Here is a 21,406-nt window from a genome sequence, read left to right on the forward strand (position 1 = left end):
AAGCACTAAAAGCATTCTGAAATTATCTTGTTTAGAATATATACGGCAAAAAGAGCAGAGAACTCATTCTTATTCTCACTGTGGTGTTCATTTCCAATACCCAGTACAGTTCCTGATAACGCTGATGCTTAATAAATATTTGTTGACTATTTATGAACCTTTATGAATAATTAAGCAAAGTACCCCAGAGGTAATTTGGTCGCGAACTACAAGATGTTTAGTTATGAATAGTCAATGGTGAGCCACTCTAAACTTCTGAGAAAGGGAATAATAGAATTAAAGTACACCTAAGGAAGACTTTGATTTTTCAGTGGGATAGATGAAAAAGTGAAAGATTATAAGGATGTTAATCTGAGCATATAATTAAATTAGAGGCAGGGAGAGCATCTGATGATTTGAAACTTTCTAGCTGAACTCTCCATATCTTCAAGCTCCAAAGCTTGTTTTTTGCTTGTTCTAGTTTTAAAGCAATTTTTTATTCCTTCCTTTGCAAAATTGTATGTTCTTATAATAGAAACCATTGCATTTTTCAGAAGCCATTCAAATACTGTTGTTTCTATGACATTACAGTTACAGCACTTGTCTCTGTAAATTTAGAATCCGAGCAGTTGAGTCTTCTCATGTACGTTTTTTGTTATATTAAGCTTGATGCTATAATAACCTCACTGTCGAATGAAAAAATATATTCATGACAGTTTACCTTAATAATTCCCCAAACTGGACATAAATCTGGTATAATGGAGTTTGGAAATTAATCTTTAATCACATTTGAAGGCTAGTATTTTAAAGATTAGCTAGCTTTATCTTGGTCTGTAGCCCTTAGCAGATTACTAGCAATGCCATTTTGGTTTTGAAACTATATGCGTAAAGGATATAAGAGAGTGATAATAAATATACTTCCAAAAGAAAGCATAATACCGTGATTGAAATCCACTAAAAGTACCTATTAGTTGTAAATATCAGGTAAGCAATAATATAATTGGAGGTGCCAAATGCTTGAAAATAATTTGAGTTGGCAGTCAATCTCAGCATCTTTGCATTCATAAATTGCATGGGTATTGAGCTTGGATATTTGAGGTTGGATAGAAAAATCAGATTGCTTTTTGGTTTGTCACGGTTAAAATGATGACTGAATATTACTCAGGTATTACTCAAACTTTGTGTAATAGAAAAAGAAACCTTATTTCCTCACCTAAAGGCAATGGTCCAACACTTGAGTGAAGATCTTTGGGAGCGGAAATCAATTCCTAGATAGAAACTTTAGATCAACCACAGTTATCCATCTTCTTGAAAGCTCAGGATTTTCAATCCAGGAAGACTATAATGGAAAGCAAGGAGGCAAAATAGTCACATTGAATAAAACAAAATAAGGATGAAGAAAGCAGTAGCTGTAATCAAAACAGTGCTAATGGTGCTCTTTTATGGGTGGGTTTCTTTTCAATTTTGGCAGATATTTTGCTGGATGATGCTGGTGATGCAAGTGGACATAAGGACGGCCGCAGTGTGAGAATTATAGTCTCCATAAACAAAGGTTACGGTCGAGCAAAGGTACTTCTTTAATCTTAAATTATTTATTCCTAAAGGCAGAGGATTACATGAGTCAAATGTATTTTATATTTGCATATTTTTTCTGATAAATAGACCATGAAAGATGTTATACCTCAGTATTAGCTTAATATGTTATGCAAGCATACAACTTAAGGACACTAAAGAAATGACATCACATAAGTAAAAGCGTGGCTCACATGTGATATTAATTGCCCACCCCACATCACCTTTGGTCCCAAAACTTAAAAAAAATGAAAACTTAACTTCTTTGACAGAAGCATGTTGTCTGAGATACTCTGTCAGTGTCACTTGCAGGATTCTGTGTAATGTTTCTGCTGTGTATTAACTTGTCACTTATGCTGTCAAGATGGTCTTTGTACAAAGAAAACACTATAAGCTCTCTGAACATTCTCGACATCAGGAAGATGCTTTCTACAGAACTCAGTCATGAAAAGTACCATTGAGGCTGCTTTGTCTGTATCATTTTTAAACATGGACAAAACTGATCAAGCAAGCGTTTTATTTTTCTGGCATCAAATATTGCCTTCAAATTGGCAATGTCACTGTGACTCTAGTCCTTTCTTAGAACTAAAAAGATTCCTCCATGCTGATCCAAATTTTAGTTGGACCCAGGATACAGATTTATATCTATTTTTTTTCTAACAACCAAATGTCCTTTAAAAAACCAAACAAATGTCCTTTAACATTTTTAAAGTGTTAAAGTATTTAGGTTTGAAAAGTGAGATAACACGTGTGAATTTCTAAACTAAACAAATGAGCCTTTCAAGGATTCCAAAGCCATAAGCTTTCTCCTTAAGCTGTAGATTCGTGCCTGCTTTTCCCACATGGGTTCTTATGGGAAAAGCTAGAATAGGCTCAGTGAAGCCTAAACCATCTCTAATTTAAAAGCAACTGCCTATAAAGTATTATGTAAGTGTCCATTTTTACTGAGTTCTAATCATACTGGAAAACAAGTTTTCCTTTGCCAAATAATTCTAAAAGACAATATCTTCAAATATTGTTTCTAATAACATCCCGAGAAAGTAGTAAAAAAATAAAAAAATTCCTCTTGGAGTACCTCAGCTTTTCCTGTAAAAGATACTAGACTCTAATAGAGTCTATGTCTAAATAAGGATGATGGTAATTTACACATAAAGCATTATATACGTTGCAGATGAAAAAATTGAGACTCTGAGTCAGCTAAGTGACTTCTCCGAGGTCACACTTCTTAATTGGTGGCAAGGGTTGTAGTTTGTGAAACCCACATCTTCTTACATCTGACTCAGTGGTTATTCCACCACCCCCTAAGGAATATGTGGTTGGTGGCTGTAATATATCAACAATATAATTATATCTACTGGTATCTTGACTGCCATTTCATGTAAGCATTTCCAGTTATTGTAAAAGCTCCAGTTAAAATACAAAACCTGACTCGTTTACTTTTCCAATATATGTAGAAATCCCTCAGAGAATATTAATTGGGGAGATTATTTGCAGTGTGAAAGAATTCTTTGCTTGACAAAATAAATCCTGTAGAATTCACTGACAAATTGATTAAAATAGTGAATTTTCTGATAAACTTAAAATGGAACCAGCTTTGAAATATGTGACTATCAAATAGTCACGGTTATGGCATTTTCTAAATCTGGATTGAATTTTAGAACTAATCTAAATTAATAAATAAGAAAATGGTGTATTTGGCTTATCACAGATAATATCACAAAAATAGTGAGATAACTTGCTAAGACTTATATAATGCAGTCTTGTTCCATCTGTATCACCATTTCCCACCTATCAAGCTGCTTCTTTTTGGTAATGCACCCACTGCATTAAAACAGAAGACGATTCCTTCCCACTCCTTTCCCCTCTCCCTTCTACTGAGCACGTTCATGAATTCGTTTTCCCTGACATACTACTTTATCCAATCTCTTTCTTTCTTACTGTTACTTTAGTTTTTTGTCCCATTTTTTGATGAATTGTGTTTTTTTTGTTTTCCCATTGCTTGGTGGATTGGTTAGCTCATCGGGCTGTGTTTCCGTTTATATTCTCCATCGTGTGTGTCTGTTACTACAGAACCCATAGGCTTAATAAAAATTTCAGTCTTAACTCCCAACTACATTAATAGATGTTAGTCGAAGATGTAGTAATGAACCATGAGACAGTTGGATTTATCTTGCTTTATTTTGTTTTTGTTTAGGATCAGAAGTCTCAGGCATATCTGATAGGGTCTATTGGTGTTAGTGGAAAAACCAAATGGGATGTCTTAGATGGTGTAATTAGACGTCTTTTTAAGGTAAGCTGTGTAAGATGGCCTGATATTTTTAAATGTATTTCATTTTAGATGTTTCCCTTGACTCTCCTAGCTTTGACATATCTGGTTTTCTTTCCTTCTTTTTCTGATATTAAGAAAAACTCTCTTGCCTTGTGCTATTTGATATTAACGATTCGTATGTTACCCATTTTAAAATTCTTCACAGCTAACTTCATGTCCCCGTGAGTTTTGTATTTGTCATTGCCTCCATCGTGACTTTTCCCTTTTTTGTATGCCATTGCAGGAATATGTGTTCCGAATTGATACGTCATCTGGCCTTGGTCTGAGCTCAGACTGCATCGCTAACTATTGTATAGGGGACTTAATCAGATCCCATAGCCTGGAAGTGCCTGAACTGCTGCCTTGTGGATATCTTGTTGGAGATAATAACACCATCACTGTGAACCTAAAAGGTAAAGAGAAAAAAAAAAAAAAGGAGAACACAATTATTCATTTCTTTAGCCAGCATTTCCCCTTTTTGGCAGTTTCCCTTCATATTTTCATATTTAAAAACCACATTAGCCACTATTAAATAGTTTTGGTATGAAAGAAGCTGGATTTATTTTTTAAAACACTAGAATTATATGAAAAACACTAAAATTCAAGTAAATGAATTTCTTTGAGCTCTGGGATGTACAATTTAGAAAATAATGTTAAGGATTCCTGAGACTGAGGAAAAGAAATGTTATTTAGAGAGTTCAAAATGTCTAGGTTTTCTCCATTAGCATCTTCCATTTAGAGAGGTTTCAAAAATTTATTTATCCCAAAACAATATGTTCATCATGATATCCTTGATTTAAAGATATGTATACCCAATAAATACTTCCTTGGAAAGTATTTCCTAAGAGAAGAGAAACTCTCTTTCCTTTGCTGTGGGTAATGTGATTAAATATAGGCAAATGTAATCACTGAAGTGTATTTTGTTCAATATGTCTTTGCTTGTAGATGTTAAAAAATCAGAACACATCTATATAAACAGTGGTTAATAGAGAAATCTGTCAATATTTGGTTTTATTGTTATGGTAATTGTGTTAGTAAAAGGAGATACTCTTGTTCCTCTTCCTAGCCAACAGCACAATTTGTATTCTTCAAAAGCTTAAATGTACATCTGGGATGTGAGAGATACAAGGAAATAGAAAGGAAGGGAGAGGAATAAGAAAAAGGAGAGAATATGCATACATACCTATGTGCATGTATATAATTTTAATATTTACTCTTAACAGAATTGCCAGCTTCAAAGTTGTAAAGAGTTTCTGATAAAATTGACAGAAATGAAAGCTCTCTGGAAACAGAAGTGGAGAACTTAAAGTAGACAGTAGGACGCAAGCCTGAACAAAGGAAACGGTTTTCTTTCCTTTGGGTGTTTCCTCTGCCTTATTACTGTTATGTTGCTGTCTTCAGATGGGAGCATATATTTGTGTGAAAGAAATATCAAGAGAAATATTTTGCAAAGACTGTATTCCTACAATTAGCAAAGCTGTGTTGTCGGTTGACACAATATTTAGAATTCTTGTTTATGTAGAACAAATAGGCATGTTCTTCCCTTCATTTCTTCCTTCAGGGGTAGAAGAAAACAGTTTGGACAGTTTTGTTTTTGATACACTGATTCCTAAACCAATTACCCAAAGGTACTTTAACTTATTGATGGAGCATCACAGAATTATACTATCGGGACCAAGTGGCACTGGAAAGACTTATTTAGCAAACAAACTTGCTGAATATGTAATATCCAAATCTGGGAGGAAAAAAACAGAGGATGCAATTGCCACTTTTAATGTGGACCACAAGTCAAGCAAGGTAAGTTGCAAAATCCTAAGAGAATGGCTGTTTGTGTATCCATTGATGTCTTATGCAATCAACTGTTAGGATTGTGGGATCCTAACATATTGTATGTGGGAAAAATATCCTTCTCTTTGACTAAAACGAGAATCTGGTAGATGACTGAACCCTTTTTCTTGGATTACTAAACTACTGTTCAATAATACTCAGCTTCAACTGTCTATCAGGTACTACACAAGACATTGGGGATGCACCGAAAAAAAAATTGGCATAGTCCCTATTGTCTGATTTTTTTCTTAGACATCTTAGGATGTGTTTGAATAGAAAACTGTCTGTGCAAACTATTATGGATACAAAAGGGAAAGATGCCTCTTCCTGGAGGAATCAGAGTTCTGCATAAAAGGCAATACTCGGTCTGAGTGGTAAGAGATAAGGAATTAGGAGTTGACTGTGGTATTGCAGGTATGGCAATTTTGGAATAATTAGAACGTTCCAGGCAGAAATCCTGGAAGCAGCAAACAGTTTGCTTATGTCACATCTTTGTAGGCTTTCCACTTAGGAGTCTTAGGAAACTAAACCATGATCTATTTCACCACCAAGTAATGATCCTAACATATGCTTTACAGTGGACCATTTTTACCTGTACTTATTTATTACATTCCGAATCAATTCAACCTAAGTTTCTCTTGCAAAACTGCAGCTGTTACAAACAATAACTTAAGAGGATCCAGATGGTGTGGGGGTGATGAATTTTTCTAAACATAACTTAGTTAAGTGATCTAAACTGACACAAACTCTCAGACACCTCACACCTGCAAATTATCAGAAACAAACCTGATTTCTGACAGCAACATAAACCCATTAGCTTCTTGAAATAAACGGGACCTATAACTTGGAGAACATGAAGTTCTTGATGGGGTTGCTCGTTAAGTCCTTAACACTCCCCAGCTGTGGGTCTTGGGCAGCTCAGTGAATTTCCTTGTGCTTTAGTTTCCTCAGAGGTGAAATGGAGGTAAGAGTAGGGTTGTGGTGAGGACTAAATGAGTGTGTGTGTGTGTGTGTGTGAGAGAGAGAGAGAGAGAATGAGGACTAAATGAGTGTGTGTGTGTGTGTGTGTGTGTGTGTGAAAGAGAGAGAGAGAGAGAGAGAGAGAGAACAACAGCAGTAGTGAGCACGATATGGGGTTTGCCTGCCATTGTTATTTACAGCACTTGGCTCCCAATGAATGTTTTGCATGCAAGCACACACACACATACACACACAGAGACAGCACACACCTTTGTTCAGAATTGTCTTTTATATATTCTTCAAGGAGAACAATGATGTACATAAAGGAAAATAGAATCTCTTAAGGTTAAGTAAATATAATCCATAAATTCTAAATACTACTTTGGAACCGAGCACCATTCAAATTGTGGTTGAGCCACCCATTGTCATTTCTGGTAGAGACATGGAACCCGAGGCAAAATATTTGACTTCTCTCAGATGTAGGAAGGGCATGACTTTTTGCTTCAGCCTCCATGTTTAATCTCTCCTGTGAATTTTTATGTCCTCATATCTTTAAATAAAAGCTTTTAACTTTTTTTTTCTTTTTCTCCAAACAGATGAAAGGATTGAGGTCCCTTAGTCATCCTCAGCGTTCTCTTTGTTTTCTTCCTCAGTGTTGATACGAGAGAATTCTTTAAAACTTTATTTCTTTATGGAAAAAGAAAGCATTCAGAAAATAAGAGTAGAAGAGATGTATTAGATTCGACCAAGGCATTGTCATAAAGTTTGAGATCCTTAATATTAAGTTTTGAATCAAATCAATTAACTTTGAACTTTATTTTGGGAAAATGATACCTCCCTAAATATGTTTTATGGTCATTTTCAAGGACACAGTTTGACATCAGAATAAAGTAGGATAATTTACATTAATTATAAAATTTGCCTCCCTCCAAATCCACTGTTATATTCATTTATTTTATAGCAGTATACTGTTTGGAGATTTTCTTAGTCAATATTATGTGAGTATCCTTTTAAAAATTTTGATCAAATATTTCCAACACTTATTTTTGCTTTTCAGAATAAAATCTTTTGTGCCATTATTTGGTCAGTTCAATTTTTGTTATTGCAAAATAATGAAAACTAAAACATTGCCAAGAGCATTTGAACAGGACTAATGATGCTAAGAAACAGTGATAGAAAGAAACTCATGGAACAAAATCACATGGGATGCAGCACCATGAAAGCACAAAGTACAACAAAGGTTTATTGTTTCTTTTATGTTCGTGAGATTTGAATGGGCTGTCAGTAATGCCAGATACAGTGTCACTGCCAAAGAATTTGGCTAATCATTCTAAATGTTTGTATAATCCACATTGTTATTTTGGGGTTGGGGGTAAATAAAGGTGTTATAAAGTAAGGGAGGATTACAAGCAGATCATATGAGGAATAGCTACTGACAGAATAGAATCACTAAAGTACAATGTAAATGAGCATGAAATAATAAATTCTTTCCCGGGAAAAATCCAAATGAAGCTGTGCAAATTCTGGCGTTCTTTATGCTATGCCATAGATAGCACTGGCAAGAAAAAACTAAAAAGCACTTACTTGAATCCAAAAACTCAAACAGTAAAATCATCACATGAAAAAAATCTTTTCATGGTTTTGGTATCTCTGCATTTTACATTCTGTCCCTCTTCCCACTCTTCAAACACTCTCAAGCTTCCAGCTGGAATATTTTGATTGAGAGCAGTACATATAAACAATTATATTTTGTGACATTTGATATAACAGACCCAGAACGCTAGAGATGGATTTAGTAAAGAATACATAGTCAGCTGAAATCGCTTGGAATGTTAGGTGGAAAAGGATCAGAAAAGTTGACTTGGCAGATTCATTTTTAGTGCATCTAAAGTTGAGATCAAAGGAAGCAACAATCAACAATTTTTGCATAACTGCTGTTATTCTGTGTATATTTTTTAAGTATGAAATTAATATTATCAATTGCCATCAGCTAGATATACCTGTTTTCTTCTGCCTGATCTCTTGGACATAAATACCTCAAAATGAGATTTTACGTCAATCAAGAAAATGATTTCAGGATCAAGACATGATTTCAGAAATGTCTGTGAAAATCCCTAAAGTTATATGACAAGCTTCTGCATGTTGTCTTATTTGTACATCCAAGTGTTCCATAGCTTTCAGTGGATTCTAAATGGGATAAACTACTCCACCCAAGAAGACAGAGTCTTATGGCCTTATAAGCCTTCTAGTGTTTTTTTTTTTCACATGGGCAGGCACCGGGAATCGAACCCGGGTCCTCTGGCATGGCGGGCAAGCATTTTTGCCTGCTGAGCCACCATGGCCCGCCCAAGCCTTCTAGTCTTATAGCTCTTCCAAACTCTACTCAATAATTTCCTAACAGTCAAGTACAATACCTTTTTCTTCTGTTTTCTATTTAAAAATAGTTAAGAAAAACACATTGCCACAGTTGACCTCCCCCTTCTAGAAACTCTTTTCTTCATGATTATCATTTTCACCTTGTTTTCTTCTTACCCTGAATTAGGCTCCTTCTCAGTCTCTTTCACTGATTGTTCTTTCTCGACTGACCAATTCAATGAAAATATTCCCCAACATTCTGTTCTCTCTTACGTCTTCTCTCCTCCTGATGATCGCCATGGCTTCACCTACCACTTGTGTGGTTGACTCCAAAAGGACACTGTTAGCTTTCCCAAATATAGGCCTGCGTTTCTATTAGCTGACTAATATGTTTCTATTAGCATACCATATATGTACAGGTTTAGAAATACCAATTTCAGCTATAAAAAAATATCATAAATCCATCTTCTTCAGTTCCTCTCCATCACCACTACCCCTCCACCCAAACTAGCACCCTTTATTACCTGGACTGACCTCTTGGACATAAATACCTCAAAATAAGATTTTACCTCAATCAAGAAAATGATTTCAGAATCAAGACATGATTTCAGAGACGTCTGTAAAAACAGGTATGTAATTGCTTGATCCAAATCCTCCCTTAAATTTCCCTTCTCTCCCTTCTTGGCCTTATTCATTCACCACACGGCAAATAGAATATCTTCACAATTATAATGTGGCCACACTAAAATCATCCAGTTTCCCATTACTGTTTGCATTTGATCAAACATCTTTCCACACTTCCACTACCCCTCTTCAGCCCAATAGAATCTTTTGGCTTCAACTATTTCAGTGTTCTCTTGACTGGTTTCTCGTCCTTGTTTCTGTGTTATTATACCATGATACTGACTATGTCCCTCAGCTCCCCAGAAGTCACTTTTTCTTCATAGCTACAGGAAAATGCCAGTGATCTTACCTGTCATTCAAGTTTGCAAACCTTCCTTTCCAATCTATTCATCACTGTTAACTTTCACAGACCATATACAAGTAGCTCTTTCCTATATGGATGTAGCTTTTTCCTATATGGATGTTTCTGACATTGAATATTCTTTTACTTCTATTTAGAAAGCTCCTCTCCTGTTTTTATGCACCAAAATATTACTTAATTATAAAGATGAAGGGTTAATAGAAATCATATCACCACCAAAAGCCAGTTTCCCAGCAGCTTTCTTTAAATAATCTTTATATGCTCTAAATAAAATCTCTGGTTTACGTATTTTTTAAATAATGTATTCCTTTCAACTGTGAATTATGGTTATGTGTGTATAAGCATAATGTTCTATTCTGGGCCATAAGCTAGTTGAATGCTTTTTCCTTTTCTGATTAATCGTTGTATCCTTCACATTTCCATCTCCCTTGATAAATACTGTTTTAGTGAGTAAACCACTCTCCATTACTACACAAAAAAAGTCAGTGGTGCACTGTTGCTTGCATAGTAAAATTCAAATTCGTCTGCATGGTTCAAAGTCTTGTTTTTCTCTTTCAGTATCGCCACCACCATGTGACATATTCTTCTGAAACAACAGAACATATTGTTCTCCCAAAACACTGCATACTCATCTCTTTTAGATGTCACTCCTTATTCTTTAGACTTGATGCCCATATTCTTTAGGCTTGACGCCTTGGATGCCCATTGTTCTCTCCACCTCAAGGTTAATGAAGAGATGCCTCTCTTCAGTCACCCTACAGTGTTTTGTGCACCTATCATCCTGTATTATAATTTGCTTGTTGGCCTACCTCTGATTATGAACTCTAAATTCCTAGAATACTGAAATTATACTTCCACTCTGAATCCTTGGTGCCAGAGTGCGAAAGTGCTAAATGTGTGTTAAAAGAATGCGTGACTGCAAACTTGTCGATTGGAATTCTACTCATTATTTAAGATCCGTCTCAAGGGTCCTCCCTGTGAAACCCATCAGGGGCCCCAATTGGAATTAATCCCTCTTCCTCCTACAAGCTGCGTTCCTGCATTAACCTCTCTCATGGAGTATTTCACATTGCCCTTTTTAGATTCAATATTTATTTGTATTCCTGCCACCCTTACTAAGGTCCAGGGTTACCTCCTCCAGAAGTTTTCTTGACGACCACCAGCTAAGCTAACTCTCCCCCGTAATTCAAACACTTATGATATTACACTGGAATGTTTATAATACTTAAATTTCAGTCCTCAATGTAGAAATTCTAAGAGCCTTCAGGGTAAGATACTGTGATTATCTTTGTTTTTAGGGGTTCTATTTGATTTTTTTTTCTTTGTTACAGCGACGGTATATTTACAGAAAAATCATCCATAAAATACAGGATTTTCATGTACTGCCCTATATCACACCTTGCCTGGCACTGGACATTTGTTGCAATTGATGATAGCACAGTTTTATAATTGTACTATTAACTATAGACTGTGGTTTAACTTAGGTTTGTGTTGTGTATTTCCATGGATTTAAAAAAATAAAAAAACTATTGTTACCGTATATACATCTGACATTTAAATTTTAATCACATTCAGATATATAGTTCAGTGCTGTTAATTGCATTCACCATGTGGTGCTACCACCACCACCCGTTACCAGAACACTTCTGTCATTCTGTAAGGAACCCTGGGCATTTTAAGCCATAACTTCCCATTCCCTTACCCCACTCTATCCCCTGGTAAACTTTATTCTAAGTTCTGATTCTATGAGTTTGCTTATTCTAATTGTTCCAAATCAGGGAGCTCATACAATCTCTGTCCTTTTGTGTCTGGCTTATTTCACTCTCTGTGATGTCTTCAGGGTTCATCCGTGTCATCACACGTATCAAGACTTCATTCCTTTCTGTGGCTGCATAATATTCCATTGTATGTCTATACCACATTGTATTTACCTGATCCTCCTGTCTAACCCTCATGCCCAGAAAAGGACTTGATGTAGTTCTTAATAAATATTAAACTTATTTGAACACCATAACAGCGGTAAAAGTACTTTGTCAGCTTTGTACAGCCCCAGGGCAATGGTCTAGGGCTCTGAACATGGTAGATAGGTGATGAATATTTTATAAATAAATAAATGGCATAATATAGCTTGACCAGTGATATAAATTCCATTTTCTCTTTTAAGGTAAATGAAATTTCCCAGACTACTTACCAGTTTAAAGAATAGTTTTCTGCATTTTCTAATTTAGACAACATTTATTCAATGTGAGTTGCTCAGTATAAAACAAATAGTATATTAGTTCTTTAATACATCTTATATTCAATCTTACATGAATATATTCCTAGATTTCTCAAAACCCTGTACATTGTTGTTTTATCCTGTTCTACTATTATTTCTAAAAGTGATATTAAGACAGGGAAGTTGCAACTAGGGTAAATGGTTCACTTATTTACCTGTCTGCCAGAAAATGGAGTAAGATTTAAAAAATTGAAAATGTCATTGTGAATATGCAAATATTATGGAAATGCTTCTACTGATTAGGATAATTCTAAGGAACCTAATTATGTGTCTGACCTACCCATCTGTGAGAGCAGTCAATCAGCAAACTGCTTATCATACTTAGGTTAAAAGCTACTTACACAGGGATAATACCTGTATAAGGACCCAGTGCTCACAAAATGCTAAAACCTAACATCAAACCATGCCTTGTGGAAAAAAATGTGGCTGTTTAAAATCACTTAAAGAGAGCGTACAAGCGAGTGTGCATGTGCAGGAGAGAAGGAGAAAGAGAGGGAAAGGGAGGAAGGAACCACATATTTGTCTGCGTCCTGGGACTGCATTTTCAGATGCACTCAATCTAGACAAATTGGAATTAAAACATTTTTGGTTTTAGTCAATTCTTGGAACCATAATGTTTGCTAAGTTCAGTTTTATCATTGAAGTAACAAAAAATAAGAATCAGGTCTCCATATTGGTGGGTTTTCATAAGAGCTTATATCTAGAACTTTTTTTTTTTGCCTCTTTCTAGGGGAAAAATAACTAAAAGAGATGTTTTTGTGTTCACAGTTTTATATTTACTGCAGGTGTTTCTATTGGCTCTTTTGTCCTTGCTTCTCTTCTTTTGACTCTTTCCTTTAAAATTAAATGTTCTTTGCTTTGTAGGCTAAGGTTTTATACCAGTGGAACACTCTGTGGTTTTTAATGAAAGGTGCCATATGGAATATAAAGAGTGCTGTTCCTACAGTATGAATTGTTTACCACTGGTATAAATTTATTATTGCTGTACTTGTTTTCTTTATTGTTTTTAAAGGAATTGCAACAGTATTTAGCTAATCTGGCTGAGCAGTGCAGTGCTGATAATAATGGTGCAGAACTCCCAGTTGTAATAATTCTCGATAATCTTCACCATGTGGGCTCCTTAAGTGACATCTTCAATGGTTTTCTCAACTGTAAATACAACAAATGGTATGCTTATCAATTTTTTTGAATGATGATATAGGAAAAAATGGTGACCGAATTTGCTTTCTTGTGCCTATTTTCTTTCAGACCTATCATTGATGCCAATAATTTGATAACTCCTCATTAAAATGATAGCATGTATCCAAAGGATCCATTCATACTCCTTAAGACATTTATTTATTCATTCAACAACTATGTTCAAGATACTACAAATTCTGGAAGCATTATTTATTTCCTTGATTAAGTTAGTTTCAGCCGCCCTCTAAAAGTCTGGGGAATAAAAACACTATTATGTTGGAATACATTTAATCAAGGAAATTAAGAACCAGGAGCCTTTACAGCTCTGGTTTCATGTTCAGCCCATATCAAAGTTTAAATACACCTTTCCATAGAGAAAATCCTAATATATGTAGATGCAGCTCCCTCCACTAATGAATCTAATTTTTATATATTTACTTTGAAAGGGATGGTATAAAAATATGAATACCCACTAGAGATTAATTGCAGCATAGTCCCTAAAGAAAGTACATATAAGAACATCAACATAAGTAATATTAGTTAGATGATGCCAAATATCTCAGTCTACTAGAGATAAAGCTATTAAGAATAGATCAGCATAAAACAAGGGTCGAAGCAAAAAATACAAATGATCTCGTTATTAAGAACCTTTAAAAATAAAAATATTAAAATATACAAAGTAATGAAGTTTTTAGAATGAGAAGTGCCATAAGATGTTAGAGTGTATGAAACTGTTGTGATTATTCCATTCTAACCTCTTCATTTTAGAGCTGAGTAAACTCTAAAATGAGAGGGAATGCCAGAGCTGAAATTAAAACTTCAAATCTTAATTTTCAGCTAAATGATCGTCATTTTCCAATCTGACATTACAAAAGTACCCGTTTAAGTCCAATATTAAAATCTAATAATCATATTTTTCTGAATTGTTTTCCAAGGCAGTTTGTATGGATTAATCTCATTTATCCTCAATGCATTTAATTTTCTTTCCTTTCCTTTTCACTTTTTCTTTTTTCCAGTCCCTATATTATTGGAACAATGAATCAGGGAGTTTCTTCGTCACCAAATCTAGAGCTGCATCACAATTTCAGGTAAAGATAAATTGTATTTTTTTTTTGTCTCTTTTTGTTTGAGTTGTTTATTTTTCCACTTGTGCATTGACAATTTTTGCCAGTGGTGACCTGTTGTGTGAAAATAATTCCCACCTCTTCAGGCACTCTTTCTCAAGTAGACATTTTGTGATCCTCTCCTTGTAATTAGAAATGTTTCTTGAAAAACAAAGAAAGAAAGAAAGAAAAGCTGTTTCTGCTCACTGTGTCACCCAGCTAATGTGGAATGCTCTTCTTCTAAGTGTGAGGCATGTGAAGAGAGTTCCTATTTCAGGATTTTTGATTCCCCCCAGAGGAGAGCTCATGTATACTCCCACTTGTCTCTGATGCTCATGAGCCTCCCTTTAGCTTATAAGAAAGAGCATTAGCATTAAAGCTTTAATGCTAATGAATCTCTTAACCCCTTTGATCATTAGAATATTGTCACCAACTGAAATAGGCACACTGTTACTTTATATTGGAAATAGAATACCTGGGGACTTAAAATTCAGTTTATATAAAGATTTCTGGTGTTGATGTGGTATTTTTGTTCATTTGTTTTTGTAGGTGGGTACTATGTACAAACCATACAGAACCGGTGAAAGGCTTCCTGGGAAGATACCTTCGAAGGAAACTGATTGAGATAGAAATTGAAAGGAACATACGCAATAATGACTTAGTCAAAATTATAGACTGGATTCCTAAGACATGGCATCATCTGAACAGTTTTTTGGAAACACACAGTTCTTCTGATGTTACCATTGGTGAGTTCCAAAATTACAATATGCCATTCTCCAGGAACTAAGAGTACTTGGTAAAGATGACCAGATTGAATGGTAGAAAATAACAAGCCAAACTGATCTTTTTCCAGCTTCCAAAGATTCAAGTTTGCATTTTTCCCTTCGGAAACTTTGCTTTCTTCTAAACTTTGTATCTCCAATTAAAGATTCATTTTATCAAACAATTACAGTTTTCAAAGATACTGCTGAAGTCAAATAAGTGTAATATAGACAAATGTCAAAAAAATCAGATGATTATTTGAAATAAATGACATATCTTTAGGGTACGTTTTTATGCTAAAAACAAATTTTAGCTAATGTCTCATAGCAAATCTAGTTCTGAAAGAAAATTTTAGTTAGAGGTAATTTAGATGTTTTATGGATGATTTAGGTGTTTTCTATTTTTCATGAAGACAAAATTGTTTTATTCTCTTTTTTTGACACAGAGTTGTTATTTTTGTATTCTTTTTTAAGTTACATGCAATGATCCCATTGTTATGGATCATACTAATATACTCAGTAAAGACAGAATTAGAAAGAAGAATTCTAGATTTGGGGTCAGACAATCCAGGCTGAGAACCACTTGTACAAATAATGACATATTTTATATTTCACAATTCATTTCAAAACAGTTTCTTCATTTGTAAAATGAAGTGTGAGGACTAAATTTTGACACTTACGATATCTCTTAACTCTAATATGTTGTGCTTCAGATTAAGATTTTATTGTAAAAAGAAAGAAGGGGCTGGGAGATCAGATCATTGGTAAAACATACTTTAATAATCAAACAGGCCGAGATTATAATTTTTCCAAGCATCCTGTAAGACATATATTAAGCCTCAAAAAAAATGGACCTAAAAAAAAATGTATAGATTTTTAAGTATAATGCTTCTTAAAAATATTTTATTTGCTTCTTCTCAGGACCCCGACTTTTCCTTCCTTGCCCCATGGATGTAGAAAGTTCTAGAGTGTGGTTCATGGATCTCTGGAACTATTCTTTGGTACCTTATATTCTGGAGGCTGTGAGAGAAGGTCTTCAGGTATAATATTTAATTTTCTTTATTATTAAAAACGAAGACAACTCTACATTTATTGAAAAGCAAAAAAAAGTCAATTATCTATTCATCTCTGCAAAACTATAGGCATAATCTGTATAAATATAGTGGTAAATTTGTAAAGTGCAACTACAAGACTTTTACCTATTTGGAGGAGGAAGCAAAATTATTCCAGCAACTACACATTCAAGAACAAATTTATTGCCTTGACTGCAGATTGTTCTCATTGGATAGCCAGTTAATTGCACAGCTCTACATCTTAGGAGACAGCTGTGTTTTACATGGTCCTTGGCCATTTATAAGCTAATCACATAATTTGCACCAAGTCATTTTTCTTATAGGTTACCTGTTTTTAGTATGCTTTGTTGTTTGAAATCCTTTAATATCACTTGCCAAGATCCTTTACCATTTTTGAGCGAGCACTCTACATTCTAAGATTTTTGGCTTTTTTTTATATGACAAAGTGATTTGGCTGCATATCTGCTCTCCCTGTCATCTGTCTTACAGCATGAGGCGCTGCAACCAAGACTTCTCTTAGTCTCGATAAAAAAGTCAACATACATCACTAAAGAGAAAACCTTTTGTCTTCAATTAGTTACATTTTCTTTTTTACATCATTCTTGGTATTTCCATACATTAGAATTGAAATTTTAAAAATTGTAGAATTATAAAACACAACGTTACTCGCACACCACGCTGAAGACCCGAGTTTGATTCCTGGTGCCTGCCTAGGCAAAACAAAAACAAAAGCAAACAAACAAACAAAAAAACACAATATTAAATGTTTAAGATTTATACTACTACATCATCACCTAACTTACAGAAGAATCCAATTCCATTTTCAATAACTCATCCAAGGTGTAGGCAATTTTTGCTTAAGTATCTGTAGTTCTGGTTATCACAACTGCTATTAGAAGTAAGATATCATTGATGTTTTTTATCTTTTTGCCACCTGTAATGCACTGTTAAGTCTCTCTTTTACTCTATGAAAACCATTGGCCACCTATTTTTCTTCTTTTAATTTCCTTTTGCCATCATGCTCTTCTTACCTAATTGAATTGCTGGAAGTATTGCAGAAACATCACTATTTTTGTAGTGATTGTGATAACTATTATAAAGGTGTTCTGAAGCCTCAGAGGTGAAAGTTAAGATCCTAAAGAATGCTGTTAATTAGTTCTACTCTAGATTTAAATAGCAAAATTGCATATTTTTATGGGTATAAGTCAGTCCAGCCCTGGAAAGTAGCTCTAACCAAATAGACCATACTAAACTTTTGTTTTATTTTTAATTCAAGTCCATTATATCACCTTTCATGATTCCTTTTAAACTATTATGCTGCTAAGATGGGATTTGAGTCTGACAGTTTTAATCATTTGTACCAAAAGAACTGTTTGAAAAATTTTCTTCAATATTCTTAAAATCATAAGTTTAAAATTAATATTTAAGTGAATTGTTTCTTCTGTGGATACAGTTTCAATTTTAATAAACTATGATCCAAATATTTATACATGAACTTCTCCTTACTTCATATTTATTTGCTAATGTATAGGAAGAAAGTTTTAAAAACCCACAATAACACCTAAGTATGCTTAGCTTTCTTAGATCTCATCAAAAAGTGAATGAGTTTTTAAAAAATATTTGTCATTATTATTTATGAAACAGTATTCTGAGGGTTATAGTTCTATCATGCTTCCATTTGGGCAAAAGTATGCTCACTTATATAATAACGAATTTTCCAAACAAAAACAGAAATACTTAAAAATTACTTTGAATAGGGATAAAAATATCTCAATTTTTCTTCCTATGGTTCTGGATGTGTAGTAGTAGGTTAGTGTGAAAGCTGAATCAACCATAATGTAGATTGAAATCCAAAATATATGAGGGAAAATCTGGTATGTGGGAGAGGAAGACCCTTTTATGGATAGATAGTTCTCACTGCCATTGAAGGATATGCTAAGCCAGAAAAATCCATTGGGTGGTGATCATATGCTTTCTGGGGAACCAGGAGGGAAAGAAGTGCTTATGTCTTGACCATTGACGACAAAGAATCTTGAATTGGAGGTGAAACAAAGCCTTGTAGCACAGGTGAAAATCTGATTGAGGGGGAATAGAAAAATCTCTTTTCAGGTAAGGTTGATGCTTTGGTGAAGAACTATACAGAAAACACTTTCTGTAAGATGCTGCAGTTGGAAAAAACATTGTGATGCAATAGATTTTCATTTTTATTCCAGTAATTCTGTCTTCCTTAAAATCTCAGTAATAAATCATTCCATCAGATTTTTCTTACATAAATACTTTTTCTATATCTATTTTACCCTGAAATGTAGAATTGAACCTGTTTAGCTTTTTATTAGTCATTTCCAATTTTGCTGTTACTGATGATATGCCTAAAAGCTAGTGGCATTCAAGATTGATTTTAAATTCGCATAACCTTATTTTAAATAGTTAAGCTTTTCAATAATTTAACTTTTTCCTCTGGTTTTAGTTGCATAGCAAGTTATTTTTTGCATCCTCTAAAAGAAGATTATCAATTGAGAGAAACTATCCACTCCAAAACAGGAAAATGATTGAAATAAAGAAATCTAGTGTTTGCTACCCATGCAATGGGTATACCACCAATCTTCTAAGGAAATATGCAGATATCAGGATGTGGGTTCCCCTTTTTTAAGCAAGATGCCATAGCCTCATACATCTTCTCCAGGAAAAACCCAAATCACAACTCCAAGATAAGCCGCAGCTCTTTTATGATGTCAGAATTCATCATTTTTCTTTTGCCAAACTGAACCACAACAAACCATATAGGACACCCCCATAACATGCTATTGGGAAACAAACCAGCACCTGAAAACCAGGATTGTCCTTAGTGGAGCAGGCTAAGTAGGGAGGGGGTGTACATTAAAGAATTAGTGTGCCCAAGGTACTGCCCCTTTCTCTTAATTTTATTTGATTAAGACATTTAATTTTCTGTGGCATTATACTGCTCTAATAAAGTCCCATCAACCTCTGTTTCCTCACAGTACCCTTTCCAAGTTGGTTTCAGCTTTGGTTCTAGTTTGTTACTTTTTTTTTTCTGGGGGCAGGGACATGGGCAGGCTCCAGGAATCAAACCTGCATCTCTGGCATGGCAGGTGAGAATTCTGCCCCTGAGCCACCATTGCACTGCCCTGTCCAGTATAAAAACATTGTAATATCTCTTGAATGCATCTTCACCCCTCCACTTTACTGCCAGAATTTTACCAGATTATATATAAGATTATATTCTTATGGGGAATCTGTCCCCATATGAGCCCTTGCAAAATTGATGCACAAGTTTCCCATTTTTCTCCTCTTTTACTAGTGGTCCTATAAATAAGCATCTAAAAAATGTCTTTGAAGGAAGCAATAGGATTTTTACAGAAATTTAATCTGAGGAAAAACAGCTATCAGAAGAAAAATATTCTCATTCTTAAAGAACATTTGAGTAGAATGAACCAGAAAAAGATGCATTTTTTTTCTTTGATCCTGAATCTTTCCAAAAGTGCACTTTAGTAGACCACTCTACTTAGTGTCTTGAATTTTTCAATCTTCCATAATTGGAGCTTTTTTCTTCAACTTTGAATTTTTCTTGGTTTGAAAAATTACTAATAAAGATAAATATTGGCAGTCATATCTACAAGTATTTAAAATAAACCTCCTCTGCCTCTCCAAATACTCATCATTCATCCCAGATGTTCAACTTTATTTTGGCTAGCGTTTGAGTTTAAAGTGGGGAATGATTCACTTGTCAGTCACAGGAGAGCTCAATGAACAAAGGAATCACTCATTTAGCAGTGAGCAGAAATGCAATTTATTTGTGTAAATATATTTTAGATGTATGGGAAACGTGCACCATGGGAAGATCCCACAAAATGGGTGCTGGACACATACCCATGGAGCTTGGCATCTCTGCCCCAAGAAGGCCCAGCATTACTTCAGTTGCGACCAGAAGATGTTGGGTATGAGGGCTGCACATGTACAAAGGAAGCCACAACCTCAAAGCACATTCCACAAACTGACACAGAAGGGGATCCCCTGGTAAGAAGCTAATGTTTTATTCTTCCTATAAAACCTTGACTGCAGTGTGTGGTCATTAGTATTTAGTCATTTACATCAAAGATAATAGCTATCCTACAGAATATTTGGGACGTTCCTGATTGTGGTACTCAATTTTCACACTTTTTCCTTTGACCTACTTTCACTGGGTGAAATTCTTAAACAAAATACCAAACATGTATACTTAAAGGTAGTGAAGAGCTTCTGATAAAGATGGTGGTATAAGATGCTCCAGGGTGCTCAGCCCCCTACAGAATCTTTGAATACATTGCAATCACTGTCAGAACCATCTTCTTCATAACTTCGGAAAGATAGTTAAAGGGCTGAATAGCTAGGTAAGTACCCAAAGCAAGAAAACACAGCTTTAAAACTGGTAGGAAGGGTGGTCCATGGTGGCTCAGTGACAGAGCTCTCTCTCCTGCCATGTTGGAGACCCGGATTTGATTTTCAGTGCCTGCCCATAAAAAACAAACAAACAAGCAAATGAACAAAGGAATCACTCATTTAGCAATGAGCAGAAATGCACTTTATTTGTATGAATATGTTTTAGATGTATGGGAAACGTGCACATTGGGAAGATCCCACAAAATGGGTGCTGGACACATACCCATGGTAGTAACAGCTCATGGCACCCTCGCTGGCCCGATTCTCAACCACTGGCTGGTGCAGTGTAGAGCCAGCCTGCACTCCCATTGTGGATCCCAGGCCCTGTTCCAGAGGAGCAGAATAACATATGATGGTGCCTAAGTGTATGTGACAGTCTACCCAGTTGCAGCCTGAAAGACTGAACCAGGAAATGCATCTCTAGTTAACCCTCCCGGAAATTTCACAGCAGGCAGAAGCAGCTTGTAGACTGCTAAAGCAGTGTAAGCAAAAAAACAGAGCAGCCTGGAGCAGACAATCACCTTTAAGTCAAATAATAGAGCACCCGGGAGGGGAAGAAAGTCTATTTCATAGGGAGTAGAAGGGTCAT

The 21,406-nt window shown here is 35.1% G+C and overlaps 1 protein-coding gene and 1 long non-coding RNA gene across 8 annotated transcripts in view; one reads left to right on the plus strand and one right to left on the minus strand.

Moving 5' to 3' along the window:
* Window positions 1-21,406, plus strand: part of NAV3 (neuron navigator 3) — a 622,569-nt gene that overhangs the window by 590,537 nt on the left and 10,626 nt on the right. For 4 of the 5 annotated variants that reach the window (XM_077111502.1, XM_077111504.1, XM_077111501.1 and 1 more), the window contains 9 exons: window positions 1,451-1,548; window positions 3,746-3,841; window positions 4,104-4,272; window positions 5,421-5,656; window positions 13,277-13,431; window positions 14,460-14,531; window positions 15,096-15,292; window positions 16,229-16,347; window positions 20,212-20,415. In XM_077111502.1, coding sequence (XP_076967617.1) covers window positions 1,451-1,548; window positions 3,746-3,841; window positions 4,104-4,272; window positions 5,421-5,656; window positions 13,277-13,431; window positions 14,460-14,531; window positions 15,096-15,292; window positions 16,229-16,347; window positions 20,212-20,415 — 1,346 coding nt within the window. Of the gene's footprint in view, window positions 1-1,450; window positions 1,549-3,745; window positions 3,842-4,103; window positions 4,273-5,420; window positions 5,657-7,242; window positions 7,452-13,276; window positions 13,432-14,459; window positions 14,532-15,095; window positions 15,293-16,228; window positions 16,348-20,211; window positions 20,416-21,406 lie in introns of those variants that run through there. The other variant, XM_077111503.1, reaches the window with a different exon arrangement.
* Window positions 1,199-21,406, minus strand: part of LOC143642744 (uncharacterized) — a 112,033-nt gene continuing 91,825 nt past the window's right edge. The window contains exon 3 of one of the 3 annotated variants that reach the window (XR_013155840.1): window positions 1,199-1,318. This is a non-coding gene — a long non-coding RNA (uncharacterized LOC143642744). Of the gene's footprint in view, window positions 1,319-3,717; window positions 4,266-13,257; window positions 13,414-21,406 lie in introns of those variants that run through there. The other 2 variants (XR_013155843.1, XR_013155839.1) reach the window with 2 other exon arrangements.

This window comes from Tamandua tetradactyla, chromosome 7, assembly GCF_023851605.1.
Source record: "Tamandua tetradactyla isolate mTamTet1 chromosome 7, mTamTet1.pri, whole genome shotgun sequence".
NCBI classification, from domain to species: domain Eukaryota; kingdom Metazoa; phylum Chordata; class Mammalia; order Pilosa; family Myrmecophagidae; genus Tamandua; species Tamandua tetradactyla.